This window comes from Rosa rugosa, chromosome 6 (assembly GCF_958449725.1).
Source record: "Rosa rugosa chromosome 6, drRosRugo1.1, whole genome shotgun sequence".
Taxonomy (NCBI): Eukaryota; Viridiplantae; Streptophyta; class Magnoliopsida; order Rosales; family Rosaceae; genus Rosa; species Rosa rugosa.
The window spans coordinates 11,647,064-11,662,113 of NC_084825.1; the positions used below are offsets into that span (position 1 = coordinate 11,647,064).

The window sequence follows — 15,050 nt, forward strand, 5'->3', positions numbered from 1 at the left end:
AGCAGTAGCCCTAGTCCATTCCTCAGCATAGCTAAACACAAATTCGGATAGTGGAAAGAATAATCAAAAAGGCCTTTACATCTGGTCGTTGATAAAAGGAAGAATAATACATACACCAAAATAAGCAAATATGCCTACACTGGTACATCGGCAAGGAATCTAATTCGATAAAGCTCGTGCTTATACGCACAAGAGGCTACAACACAAGTTAATATTTTGGTCATTGAATATTAAACTATATACATTTCGCACGTGCTAATGCAGTCCTTCCACACGACCATACGTGCGTGCAAGAAGGTCAGTAAAAGAAAAGGAAAACTCAAAACAACACAAACAGAAAAGCTGCAAACAAGAGCAATCTGCAGAGGCAAACCCAGCAAAGCCTAAACACAAGGCAAAACATAGACCAAAGTAGCTAACATTACCCAACAGAAACAAGCGAGGTAGCAACAACTAACATATAACAATATCTACTAATATTCCACTAATGACATATGAAACCATCAGTATGTAGCGGTTTATACATGCAACTTCCTTAGTGGTTGCAACAAAATGAAGTTCATTTTACACCTCACCGCAGTTACAGTTTTTGCAAGATAATGTGTGCACCATATTGTGGTTGAATCGTTATAGCCGTGATTGGACCATGAGTATAGGATGGGGAAAGCTCAAATGTGAAGCTACGTAATATCAAGGACAACGCCATTTTTGCTTCCATCAAACCAAAGTTTTGTCCAATGCATATCCGAGGACCCCATCCGAATGGGATAAATGAAACCTGACCCTTTGTTGCCTTTGAAATTCCTTCTGAAAATCTCTCTGGGTTGAATTCCTTTGCGTCCTCACCCCACAGTTGTTGGTCTTGCTGAACCAGGAATATTGGTAATGACAACTGCACTCCAGGTGGGAGTAACAAATTTCCGAGCTGTGTTTCCTTCTGAACAGTTCGAGTCATCACAGGTACTGGTGGGTATAACCTCAGAACCTCATATAAAATCATGGTGACCTGTGTCATGGTTATCATCAGTCATCCATTAGACTCATAAAAATCCAAAATTACATGTCACAGAGTTAACATTTCATTTATGACTTATGTAGATGGTTTCATTCATGTCTATCCATCAGATGTGAAAGATATGGTGACAACTTATCAAGACATGATCTTCTACATATGCTTACTATGCTGACAATGTCTTTGCGGTCAAAACAACATCGCTTTGAGATTGAGATAAGCATTTTGGGTTTAGGACTTTATGTTATAAAAATGATTAAATAGAACAACAAAATGACGCAGTTCTGGACATATTATTAGCACCAAAAAGCCTTATTACATAGGTCTGGACTTGGAACAGGTGTTTGAGTCTTAATACTGGAATGTTAAGAGTGCATATTCTGTGAAGACACTTACAACTTTTAGGTGAACGAGCCCATCAAAATCTGGTTTCTTGTTGCCAAATACTTGAAAAACCTCTTCTCTGGCACGAGCCTGCCAATTTGGATATCTACAGAGTAGAATCATCGTCCAAGTAAGCAAGATTGAGGTAGTCTCTGCCCCGGCAAAGTAAAACAGCTTACATTCTCCAATCACCTCTTCAATGCTCATTCCAACATTCTTGTTCCCCCCATACTGTTGAATTTCTTTCCAATTGGATTCCAGAAGTATCCCTAATAAGTCATTCTTAGAGGCTTCATCACCAGTTTTCATTGCCTCCTCTTTTTTACTAATAATATGCTTCAATGTTGCTTCTATTTCTTTGCTAATTGCCTTCATCCTCCTATTCAACTCTGTTGGTAGAAACCTACAAACAAAAATTACATTATCATATTAGCTGACTCAATATTCTATTTAGGTACCCAAAGCTGAGACAGATCAAACTATCTGAAACAAAAGCAAAAGAATCTGATGGAAGCAAACTATCACAGTGACTTGTTACTTTGTTTATACTTGGATCAGACTAGAGAAATTCAAATTATTGTTTCATAAGAATGATGTAATCTTCCACATGCCAAATGGATCTAGTTGGCCTATAGGGGGAAAAAAAAAAGAATCTGATTTAGTTAGCAAGAGTTTGATATAATTTTGATTACCTCAATCCTGGAATGAAAACAATGAGTAAGGCTTTACTTAAGAGTTGTACTTGTTCTTTCTGGAGTTCAAATATTGTTCTCCCTTCTTCATAACTACTACCAAATGCTGTCCTAGAAATCACATCTCCTGACATATTTTGAAGAAAAGGCCAAATATCCAATTCACATGATCCCTCCTTCGACACCATGATCTCCCAATTGCTAATCATATCAGTGCAGCTTTGATAAAATGCTGGCAACATATTCTAACACAAAAAAAAATGAGCTCATTAGAATGACTTCTGCTTAATTCATATTCTTTACATTAAAGTAAAGCACATGTAATACTTCTCCACGGGGTTATAGACAATTAGGCATTATGTCAAACCCCAACCCTTCACACCCCCCACAAAAAAAAAAAAAAAAAAAGTTTGTTAATTTCAACAGTAATAACATGGGCACGGAGACCCATTAACTGGGCTCCAAACCTCTATTTTCAAAAATAAAACGCATTTATATGTATAAAAGTATCTTGAACTTGCAGTGACACTAAACCTCTGATATACATGGTTAAATTCTAAACCTCATAGTTATAAGACATCTTCTTGCTTTAGCCTGACAACTAATCTGAATATTAACTTTAGTTGACAAGAGTTGATAATACCTTTAGCTTCTCGATATGGAATGCTGGGTTAATAAGCTTTCTCCGTTTAACCCATTTTTCTCCCTCGAGGTTTACAATACCATATGATAGCAACTTGACAAGAGGACTAGGATGTGGCTTCTCAAAATCATCATATTTGTTGAATATATCTTTCAAATAGTCTGGATTCATGATGGTCACCCTTGGTGTAGTACCAAACCACATGAAAGAATTCTTACCTGCATTTTTTTTTTTTTGGCTTTATTAGAATTTGATGTACATAAGGCATCCAGTGCCATTTTTCAAATTAAAACTTACAGTAGTGGGTTTGCCAAAATTTTTTGTTTGAAAAAAGAAAAGGAGAGGAGGGAAAAACAACAGTCACTCCTCCCCATTCCATTGGTGTAAAACCAGCCAACATGAGCATGGCATGATCCTAACAAGATCAAATGAACGGCACTAAACAAACACAATTAAGTCAGGTCTTGATGCTGTGCTGCATAGGAAATATGAATATCTAGCCTATCAAGCATGTAAAGACATACTATCAATAAGCATGTAAAATCTGATACTAGCTATTTAAGCCTAAGCCTACCATAACAATGTATAAATTTGTAGGCCAGTCCACCCATTGCAACCGTTTTTAGGTTGAGTGTTCTAACTTTAAGATGACACCAGAACTTCCTGGTAATGATAATTCCTTTGCATGTCATGATCTACATTCTATCTATAGCAAAGGGAAAAATAAATGCATGACATAACACCAGAAGGTGAAAGCAGAGATGAACCTTATTGAGTTCTGTTGTAGTGGCTCCTTGGGAGAAAAAACCATGTAATCAATTGTTGTGTTAAATGTCACTCACATTCAGCCTCTCAAACGACAGTTATGAGACATTTTATGCAAGTATTTTGCCAAGTACCTCTTGTTTCTTTACGGCCATTCTTTTCTCTCATAGGTTTCAATTCTAATTAGTGGTTAATCTGAATTTATTCAGGCAGGTTCAATGGCCAATCTTGCAATAAAAAAATAAAAAATAAAAACATAAAAAAAGAGAGAGTATGCCATCAATAAAAAGAAGAAAAAAAACATAGTCAAAGACTGGCATAAAAAAAAAAAAAAGTCAAAGACTGGCCAATCTGAAGCCTTTCTTGATGATCTTGCTATTGTAACTAGAACTAGGAGAACTGTCTCCTGTTAGCCTTTTCTTTGTTTTTGTTTGGGCCTTTTAGGTCCCGCTTGTAACCAAAAAAAAAAAAAATTAACCCATAGCGATTGTACCAAGGCATCTCAGTTAGAAGTAGACTAGCAAACAGTGAGATACTAACCCAGTTTCATTGCTTAGTATTGTAGTATATGCAAGGAAGTAACAAGTGAAGAAATGGCACGTACCATGTTTGTTAATGGTTTGATGGAGATATGGCAGGACACGCGGGGCTACATCATCGGAGAGGTTCATGGGTTTTGAAGTGGCTTCCTTCGTCACCTTGATGTTCTCCTTAAGATCGCCGATCAAAAGGCGGTACGAGTTTCCGGCAAGACCTTGCTGCCTCAGACAGTTTTCTAGCTTCTTTGGCTTCAACCACACCCAATTCAGCACCCTCCATGCCCATGATGAAGCTATAATCAACAAAACAATCGATACTGCTATGCTGCCTAATGATACTTCCATTTGCATATCTAGCTTCTGGGGGGTGAATGAATGAGGTGTGTGTGTGTGTGTGTGAAAGAGAGAGAGAGAGAGAGAGAGAGAGATGCGAGCTGCTCTGCTTTGGCTTGACCACGACAGTGAGTCTCTGTTCGTGAAGTATGGGAGAACAATGAGTAGAGTCGTATGGGATAACAGCTTGTAATTTCTTCTGGCCACAAAAAATAATTTGGGGCTTTCGATCTGAAATATCTTGCCATATGTCTTTTTATGTTTTATTTTTTAATAAATTAATAACAAGTTTATTTATTTGAAATGAGAATGGAAATTAAAGAAATAATTTTGGTGTATGAGATTTCATGTGTTTATTAATATATATATATATATATATATATATATATATATATATATAAAAGTATGAGAATGATTTCAATGTATGAGATTCCTGCGTTTACTAATATATATAGGTATTGGAATGGATGTGGCTATCACCTTATTATTAAGAATCGATTCCTGAATTACCCTTAATTTGATAGCCAAGCGAGGGTATGGGTTTATGAATGATTCACATGCTGATTTTTTTTCTCTGTTTCAGTTGTTTTCGATTAGGGAGCTTCTATTCATACCTCCAAAATTGGCATTTAGACCTCTTTCTTTTTTCAAGTGACAGTTGACTTTGTCAACTCATGTCAAATTACCAATAAAGACACAAAAGAGAAAAAACAAAAATTAAAAAAAGTCTTTTCCCTTTTAGAGGTATGAAATCAACAAATATTCATCCTCATGCCATTTTTTCCCTTTTGTTTTTGTTATGATCTTCATCCTTACCAAGCAGCGGAGAAATCAACAGACCAGTTTCTTACTTTGCAGTTCCTCGAGTCAATTTCAGATATGCAATATTCTCTAACCAAAACACCAACATACCACTTTCGCTTAAAATCATACTTATCCATTGGAGCGTACTGTTTGAGCTAATATATGAAACGAGGGAATCTTAGGAAGTTGAAAAAATGAACTGCTCTTAGCCTCTAAAGATGTGTATGCCTACAAAATACAACAATAAGCAGGGGGGGGGAGAGCTATCAATTGAAAGATTTTTTTTTTTTTTTTTTTTTTTCAGCTTAGTTATATCAAGAGTAAAATAATATTGTGAAACGTTCAAAAATTGATGGAGGTCTAACTACCGATTTTGGAGGTATATGAATAGAACACTCTAAAAAAAAGTTTTTATTGATATTATTGGATGATGGGTATTATGGGAAAATTAGGTGTAGATAGCATATTGGTTATTTGTAAAAGTAAGTTGGAGGTCTAAATACCAAATTTAGAGGTATGAATAGAAGCTCCCTTCATTCAAAACGGAGAGAAACAAAGAATGACTGTACAAAACCGAGACTAGTCATATACGCAATTACGCATCCCCAACAATAGTCATATAAGTTGTGCTGGGTCAACTTCTATCATAATGTAAGACAGAGACTAGTAATCAATGAAGAAAGAACCATTTTCCATATTTTGCCAATCAACTCAACCAATTTCCAGAGACTTGCTTCGGAATGGACTGAAGCAATTCCGTTGCTGTTTCCACGATTATACATACGTAGCTTCCAAAATCCTTTTGCTTCAACTATGTTGACTTCAGAGCTATCAATTGAAAGATTTTTTTTTTTTTTTCAGCGTAGTTATATCAAGAGTAAAATAATATATATTGTGAAACGTTCAAAAATTGATGGACGTCTAACTACCGATTTTGGAGGTATATGAATAGAACACTCTAAAAAAAAAGTTTTTATTGATATTATTGGATAATGGATATTATGGGAAAATTAAGGAGGTGTAGATAGCATATTGGTTATTTGTAAAAGTAAGTTGGAGGTCTATTAAGTGAGGAGGTCTAAATACCAATTTTGGAAGTATGAATAGAACCTCCCTTTCGATTAATGACTTATTCTATTCCAGTTATCTCCGATTTATGACTTTTTTTTATTCCAAGTAAGTAAATGTACCATAAATTTTGTTTATAGTAACTTTAATTTTGTCTTTTTATAAAAATTTCAACCAAAAATGGAAAGAAAGAGTGTAGATGGTAAAATGAGAAGTGTGAATTTCATTCTCCTAAATATATGTTATGGGGTTTTCTTGTAACCAAAAACCAAGGTATGGGGTTTTCAATATAAACTCATCTTCTTCTGCTCTTTGTTCTCATGCATGTAGCCGGCAAGTGAGTGAAACCAGATTGAGGGCATCACATCGGGGCCTATTGAGATAGCAGTCAACTTGTTACAAAAATGTGATAGGCATTGGGATCTTAAAGTTTACAACGGGGGCCAGATTATAGTATAGTAGAAGCAAATCACTATAGAACCAGCTCTTCATCCGACAGAGTTGAGTGAAAATGGAGTGGCATCCATAAGAAAAGAAACAGAGCTATTCGTAGCAGCAGAGCTCAGATCGACAGGGGTGTGGATACTCGATGCTAACAAATGTTCACCATCAAATGAAATCAAGCTTCATGCAGTGCACTAATAAAACACTCCATCCATTCTGTGTGCCCATGTCAATGCACTCATCAGGCAAATGTACTGCTTTCGTGAATTTACCAAACAAGAAGTGAAATGTTAAGGACCACTTATCAAAGGCATTTTTGACAGTGTTTTGCAAAAAAATGCTAGAAGTGTGTTTTGAGTTATAGAAGCACGTTTACTGGTTTTTGAAGAAGCAATGCACTTCTTAAAAGAAGCACTTGCAAGTGCTCATATATAAAACAGTACGTTGAAAACTTCCTTCTAACAATACCAATTCCACTGGAATCTCTTGTAACAAAAGGACACCAAGAAGAGCAATCCTAAACAAAGATTGATGAAGCTCAGTATGAACACCAATTTGATTCTCTTTCTTCCAAATACAAACATAACAAATGTGCCAAAAAAAACGAGGACAATTTCAAATGAATCTCTGATGCGCACAAATTAGTTAGTGTCATACAACATCTAATAACAACAAAACTGTGATGTGTGTTTCTTAGAGAGGGTTATTACCATGTCATATTCTGCCCTCTTTTCAGGATCTTGCAATGTCTGGAATCAACAATGAAAAAGAAAATGAAGAACGGAATTTTTACACGCCCAATTTAGGAAAACTTGCAAACTATTCCAGATTTTGGTAATAATGAGATAGGAACACATAAAAGAGACAGCTCTGAAAAACTCGTATAGGAGGTTAGTAAATTTTTGCTCCAGTCACAAATCAAACCTCATAAGCTTCTCTTATCTCTTGAAATTTTCTCTTATAAGAAGGATTGTCCCTATTTGCATCAGGATGGTATTTCTTGGCCAGCTGCATACATATTCAGTGTCAACAGCTTGAATGGAATAATAATTGCTAAAGAAATGGCAATAGACAGTTGGATTTACTCAAACTAAAAATCTGACATGGCTTTAGCAATGCATAATGGTAAAAGTAAAACCATACAATTGATAGCCCAAAATCGATACTCAACTCAGCAGTAATCCCAGAGTAACCCTTTAACCAGATGGGATTGGTAAGGTGTAGAAAACTATCATGGATGAACGAGTGAGAAAAGATACATTTACGTATAGACTACTGTTAAAACAAAGATGACGTTTATAATATAGGATATTCCGACAAATTATTCAATCTACAAAGACCAGGTTTTGACCATTTCCAACCTACCTCCCCTTCCCCCAAGAAAGAAACATCAGCAACAGTATGGCACAGTTTTTATTCAGTGCGAGTACATGGCACAGTTTACGTACATTTCAATTATGTTAGGATTCATTCCAGTCAAAAAGCTTCTCCAATCCACACGTAGAGCACTTGCTCTTACAAACAAGCAAATGCAGTTCTAACACGGTTTCCCCAATGTGATAAAGAACTCAAACCACATGTACATTTCCCCCAAAACCTTATTAGTACTTTCATACATGCAAGACATCAAATCACCCCCAAATCTTCCAAAAACTACAGGCAATCCAATATTTATACACTGACCGTCGTAAAGCCTTTTTAATCTCATCTTTGCTTGCGCTCCCAAGAGTTTCGTAGTGGTCTCGTTCCGGTGCGCAGCAAAACCCTGCAATGATCACCAACTCTAAGCCAATAAAACAAAAAAAATGCAATTTATCACTATCAGAAAGAGAGAGATCAAAAACAACCTGAGAAATGAAGTAGCGAAACCAGCTACGGAACCAGGAGAGCTGCTGTAACCTAATTTCAAACATCCAGAGAAAAATTAAGAATGATTCTTTCGCCACAGAACAAATTTACAGAGAAATGGTGAGTGATGAGAATGTTCAGGTTGTCTACTTTGGCTGGTATTTATATGAAGGGGAAATTACTGGTCCCCCCTATACTTTTTAGGATTCGACAGTTCAGTCCCTGCTATTCCAATTTTAACAGATAACTCCCCACACATTCAAATTTCACACAATTTGATCCAAAATGACCATTTTACCCCTCACTTCCTTTTTTTTATATATCTAATACACACACACACATATACATATATCTACAGATACAAACATACATACATACATACATACATATATATATATATATACACACACACACACACACACACATATACATTATACACACACACACACATATGTATAAAATTATACACATATTTATATATCTACATATACATATACATATACATACACATACATATATATATACACACAGACATTAGATATATAAAAGTTGTGAATTTTTTTATAATATGAAACATAAACATAGTATATAGACTTACCAAATACATAAACACATTAGATATATATGTATACAGAAGTTTGCTCAGGTGCGGATATCCGCACCGAAGAAAAAGGTGCGGATTTCCATTTTTGACCCACTTTCCGATCACATTTTTACATCTTAGCCGTTCAGTTTTTAGATCCTAATGTATAGATCATCTCTGCAAAATTTCAGCCAATTTGATGATCGTTAAGGCATCCAAAATTGCAATTTACACGAACGGACCGAATCTGTCGAACCGGAACCGTTCGTATTTATAATGGTAAATTGCATTTTTGGATGCCTTAACGATCACCAAATTGGCTGAAATTTTGTAGAGGTGATCTATACATTATGACCTAAAAACTGAACGGCTAAGATGTGAAAATGTGATCGGAAAGTGGGTCAAAACCGGAAATCCGCACCTAAGCAAAAAGTGCGGACGTCCGCACCGGAGAAGCGCTGTATATATATATATATATAAGCCGTTCGAGAGCGGACGTCCGCAAAGCAGAAAAAGTGCGGACGTCGCTCCTCCGGCCTCGATCGAGCGGCGACGGCGCGGCGCGGCTTGCCGGAGGGACGCTGGGGGTCGTGCGGTCCGGTGGAGTCGCCGGCGATGGTTATGCGGTGCTGCACAGAACCTGCAACTGCAGGTGAGGTGGCTGCCCAGAAACCGGCAAGCCCGACCTCCTCCGACCTCGAACGCCGCCCAGAAGAGGTCTGGGACGCCTCCTGCCTCCCTCCGGCCAGCCCCGCGCCGCCGCTGCCGCCTGGAAGCCGCTGCTGCATCGACGTCTGCACTTTAGCGAAAGTGCGGACGTCCGCTCCTGATCGGGCCTCTATATATATATATGCATATGTGTATGTATATATCTGCATATGTATATGTACACACACACATATATACATATAAATATATATAAAAAGAGAGAGAGAAGAATAAAAATATACACACACATATACATACATATATACATACATACATACATACATATATACTCACACACACACACACACACACACACACACACACACATATATATATATATATAAAGAGAGAGAAGAATAAAAAATACACACACACACACACACACACACATATATACATATGTATAAAAGAGAGAGAGAAGAATAAAAAAAACAAAAAAAAATAAGTGAGGGGTAAAATGGTAATTTTGGATCAAATTGTGTGAAATTTGAATGTTTGGGGAGTTATCTGTTAAAATTGGAATAACAGGGACTGAACTGTCGACGCACCAAAAGTTAAAGGGGGGACCAGTAATTTTCCCTTATATGAAAGAAGGCCTTATTGACAAAGCCAAGTTGGCCTTAAGAAATGCTGAAGAGAAGCTGTCTAATAGAAATCGCCTTGGTTATTTCTTCCTCATTACACTGTGTACGTCGTTAGAGAGTAAATAGGATGTTCTACGACTTTGGAGAGCTAGTAAGAGATTAGCTGGGAGAATTCCATGTACCAACTACATGTATATATTGTTGTGCTTGGTTAAGCTAGGTGATATTATAGAAGCCGAGGGGATTTTTAGGGAATGGGAGTCCGTTTGCTTTAGGTATGATGTTCGAGTCTCCAATGTTCTCCAATGTACCCCTACAAAAATATTCAGCTTCATGGGAAAACAATTACCAAATTTAAAATGAAAAAAAAAAAACACCTAATTCAATTAACAAAAACACTTACTATCAATCATATAATCTGGTTTTGCTGAACGCGTCTCACGCGCCTTTCCCAAGACCTAGCCATTACCTAACTCTCACACCGATTGGGCACTGTTGACCTTCATGTTGAGAATGTGTATAAATGTAACTCCCACATTGGAAAAATATAACTTTGCTTATGGGTTTATAAGGGTTTGGGCCACTCCATCCATTGCCAATTGGTTTTGGATGTGAACCTCAGATTACTTTATCATGGTATCAGAGCATGACTAAAATCCTGATTCCATAGCCGCTGCACCTTATCTTTCGTGCAACGAATTTTCTTCTCATTACGTTGTACTCTATATCTCGTACAACAATCCTTGATCTCATTTCCATGGGAAATCAAAATGTCAGATCATTTTTCAGTGATCATTCTGATCATCCGGCTTTGGTAATAGTGTTCAACCAACATAATCGACCAAACCAATCTAATCGGCAAAACGGTTCCTCGGGTTGCAGTCCTCTCTCCGAGCAACAACTTCAACAAATTTTGGCTATTTTGAATCACAAAGTATCTTATGATTCTTTTAGTCCTCAATCACATTAAGCTACCACTAAACCAGGTTTATCTAAGATCGCTTCCCGCAGATGGATCATTGACAGCGGGGCGACGGATCACATCTCTTCATCGCCTAAATTATTTTCGCATAAGAGTAAAAATTGTTCATTGCCTCCTGTGTTATTACCTAGCGGAGAGAAGACTAATATTGTTGCAAAAGGATCATTGCCTCTGAATTCTGTGTATTATCTGCGTGATGTATTGTGTGTGCCTACATTCAAAGAGGATGATTGGTTTGGGTAAGCAGCGTGATGGATTAAACTACTTGGTAGCATTGGCAACGAAGAAAACCTTGACCAATTCCTATTCATCACCAAACCATCTACCAGCCTGCAACCTCACAACCTCCTCTACCAATCTCTGGCATAGCCGTTTAGGTCATGTTTCTCATTCCCCGTTAAAATTCATTGCTAAGAACTTCTTAAATCTTTCAGTTCAGCCTATCGATGCTTGCCCTATTTGTCCTTTGGCTAAGCAACATCGCTTGCCATTTGGTGTTAGTTCCATTTCATCTGAAAAACCGTTTGATTTAATCCATTGTGATATTTGGGGTCGATATAAACACCCTTCTCTTTCTGGTGCTCATTACTTTTTAACTATCGTTGATGATTATACTCGTTTTACTTGGATATTCTTGATGAGACACAAAAGTGAAACACAATCACTTTTGAAGCATTTTTTTCGCTATGTGTCTACTCAATTTTCATCACATATTAAGACTTTTCGAAGTGACAATGGTGCTGAATTTCTCTCACTCCAATCTTTCTTCAAGGATAATGGTGTTATTTTCCAACATTCCTGTGTTTACACGCCTCAACAAAATGGGGTAGTGGAACGCAAACATCGTCACATTTTGCAAGTTGCACGGGCTTTGAAATTTCATGCTCAACTCCCTACACAATTTTGGGGAGAGTGCGTTCTTTCTGCCATTCATATCATCAATCGTCTTCCAACTCCTCTCTTCTTTCTTTTCAAACTCCTTTTGAACGCCTTTACAAAAAATCCCTTCTTTTTCTCACCTTCGGACCATTGGTTGTTTAGCTTACGCTACAAATCCTCGTGTTGTCCATAAATTTTCTCCTCGTTCCATCAAGTGCATCTTCATTGGTTATCCTGCTGGGCAAAAAGCTTACAAATTGTTTGATCTGTCGACTCGACGAATCTTTACTAGTCGAGACGTCATCTTTCACGAAAACATTTTTCCTTATGCCTCTGTTGAGCCCAATTCAGTTTTCCCTACTTTGGGGACCACTTCAGGCCCAATTCCAACTTCAATCCCTGACCCAACTCCTTCCCACAACCCCAGCACCTCCAGACCCACTCACCCACTCATCGCCTTCCGATCTCCAGGCGTCCCCTTCTCCACCTCTCGATTCCAACACAGTTGCTCCTCCACCAGCAACCCTTCCCGTGACCGTGCCCGACCCACCCGTCGCCGACCTACCATGCCCGACCCACCCGTGCCCGGGCCCCTTCATCGCTCCAGCCCGACCACAGCTCCTCCGGTCAAATTCCGGGATTATATTGTCTCACAGGTCACACTTCCCCGCTCCGATCAGTCATCCTCATTGTTTCCAGGTCCAACCACCGGCACCCGGTACCCCCTCTGCAATTATGTTTCGTATCACCGATGTAAGCCTGCACACCAATCTTTCCTTGCTCAAATCAGTCACACCACCGAGCCACGTTCCTATTCCGAGGCTGTCTCCCATCCGGCATGGCAAGCGGCGATGAAGTCTGAATTGCAAGCTCTCCACGACAACGGAACCTGGACTCTCACTCCTCTTTCGATTGGTAAGACCCCAATTGATTGTCGATGGGTTTATAAAATTAAACATCGAGTTGATGGTTCCGTCGAGCGATACAAAGCTCGCTTAGTTGCCAAAGGATTTACGCAGATGGAGGGTGTTGATTATCAAGACACTTTTTCTCCCACTGCCAAGATTATCTCTGTTCGATGTCTCCTTGCTTTGGCAGCAGCTCGTGGCTGGTCTCTTCACCAGTTGGACGTCAACAATGCTTTCTTGCACGGCGATCTTGAGGAAGAAATCTATATGTCTCCTCCGCCAGGGCTTCGGCGACAGGGGGAGGAACACTTAGTCTGCTGACTCCACAAGTCGTTGTATGGCCTAAAGCAGGCGTCCCGTCAGTGGTTTGTCGAATTCTCAGAGGCTATTCAGTCTGCCGGATATGTACAATCAAGAGCTGACTACTCTTTGTTCACCAAGAAACACGGCAAGTCCTTTACTGCTCTCCTAATTTATGTTGATGATATTTTAATTACCGGAAATGATCCAGTGAGTATTGCTGCACTCAAGAATTTCCTCCATTCCCATTTCCGTATTAAAGATCTAGGAGACTTGAAATATTTTCTTGGTATTGAGGTTTCAACCTCTAGCAATGGGATCTTTATCTCTCAACGTAAATATGCATTAGAAATTGTCAAGGATGCAGGGTTAATAGGCGCAGCCCCTGCTGACAGTCCTATGGAAAGAGGTTTAAAGTTGTCTGACAAAAGTGACTTGCTAAAAGATCCAGCTCGTTACAGAAGACTTGTTGGGAGATTAATATATCTTACAGTTTCAAGACCAGACATTACATATTCGGTTCATGTACTAAGCAGGTTCATGCATCAACCACGAAAGCTACATATGGAAGCAGCTTTGCGTGTTGCTGGTATATTAAGAAGGCACCAGGTCAAGGATTGTTCTTTTCTTCTAAGAGTGATTTTAGACTGCGTGCTTTCTGTGATTCTGATTGGGCAGGTTGTCCAATTACTAGGAGATCCACCTCAGGTTATTGTGTCTTTCTTGGTCCCTCATTGGTTTCATGGAGATCAAAGCGACAGAAAACTATTTCCCTCTCTTCAGCTGAAGCAGAATATCGAGCAATGACTGGTGCTTGTTGTGAACTCACATGGCTTCGATATCTTCTCAAGGATTTGGGAGTATTGCATCAAGAACCAGCCCTTCTATATTGTGATAATAAAGCAGCGCTGCACATTGCAACAAATCCTGTCTTTCATGAGCGCACTCGACACATTGAAATGGACTGTCACTATATAAGAGATAAGATACAAGATGGATCTGTTGTCACGAAGTTTGTGGGTTCGACACATCAATTGGCAGACGTTTTCACCAAAGCTTTGGGAAAGGAAATCTTCATTCCTATGGTTGGCAAGTTGGGAGTTAGAGACATTCACTCTCCAACTTGAGGGGGAGTGTTAGGAAATCAACCTTGTTAGGAAAGTAATCCTAAATATCCTCTGTATGATGGCAGTATGATCTGTAGATATCCATTAGTTTTTGTACTCCTTTATTATAGCTTGATTATAGGATCAGTGATATTAGTTACCTTGTGAATATAGGTTTGTACCCTCTATATGTAATCTGTATGTAATCGACAATGTATCAATGCAATATCATTTTAGCCAATCTTCTTTCTTTCATGGTATCAGAGCGGGTTACCCACATGTTTGGTTTCAGAGATGGCCACACGTGCTCACCGTCACCCAATATAACTTATCCACGTGTATGGCTTGAAAAATCGCCACACGTGCGGGGGCGTGTTGAGAATGTGTATAAATATAACTCCCACATTGGAAAAATATAACTTTGCTTATGGGCTTATAAGGGTTTGGGCCACTCCATCCATTGCCAAT

At 38.5% G+C, this 15,050-nt stretch overlaps 1 protein-coding gene, 1 long non-coding RNA gene and 1 pseudogene across 3 annotated transcripts; 1 reads left to right on the plus strand and 2 right to left on the minus strand.

Moving 5' to 3' along the window:
- Nucleotides 1-444: 444 nt before the first annotated feature.
- Nucleotides 445-4,527, minus strand: LOC133715130 (cytochrome P450 72A397-like). 2 transcript variants are annotated; one of them, XM_062141504.1, is made up of 5 exons: nucleotides 4,101-4,527; nucleotides 2,732-2,949; nucleotides 2,089-2,333; nucleotides 1,409-1,799; nucleotides 445-1,006 (listed from the first exon to the last, which is right to left on the minus strand). In XM_062141504.1, the coding sequence occupies exons 1-5, from the start codon at nucleotides 4,384-4,386 to the stop codon at nucleotides 581-583; spliced, it is 1,566 nt and encodes a 521-aa protein (XP_061997488.1). In that variant the 5' UTR covers nucleotides 4,387-4,527; the 3' UTR covers nucleotides 445-580. The 2 variants fall into 2 exon arrangements, with proteins under 2 accessions (XP_061997488.1, XP_061997489.1); XM_062141505.1 differs by lacking the exon at nucleotides 2,732-2,949 and having other exon boundaries at nucleotides 4,101-4,124.
- A 2,771-nt stretch (nucleotides 4,528-7,298) lies between these two features.
- On the minus strand, nucleotides 7,299-8,668 carry LOC133714597 (uncharacterized). Its single transcript, XR_009848749.1, has 3 exons — nucleotides 8,532-8,668; nucleotides 8,368-8,449; nucleotides 7,299-7,692 (listed from the first exon to the last, which is right to left on the minus strand). It is a non-coding gene; the product is annotated as an uncharacterized LOC133714597 (long non-coding RNA).
- Nucleotides 8,536-15,050, plus strand: part of LOC133714596 (pentatricopeptide repeat-containing protein At5g27460-like) — a 51,966-nt pseudogene continuing 45,451 nt past the window's right edge.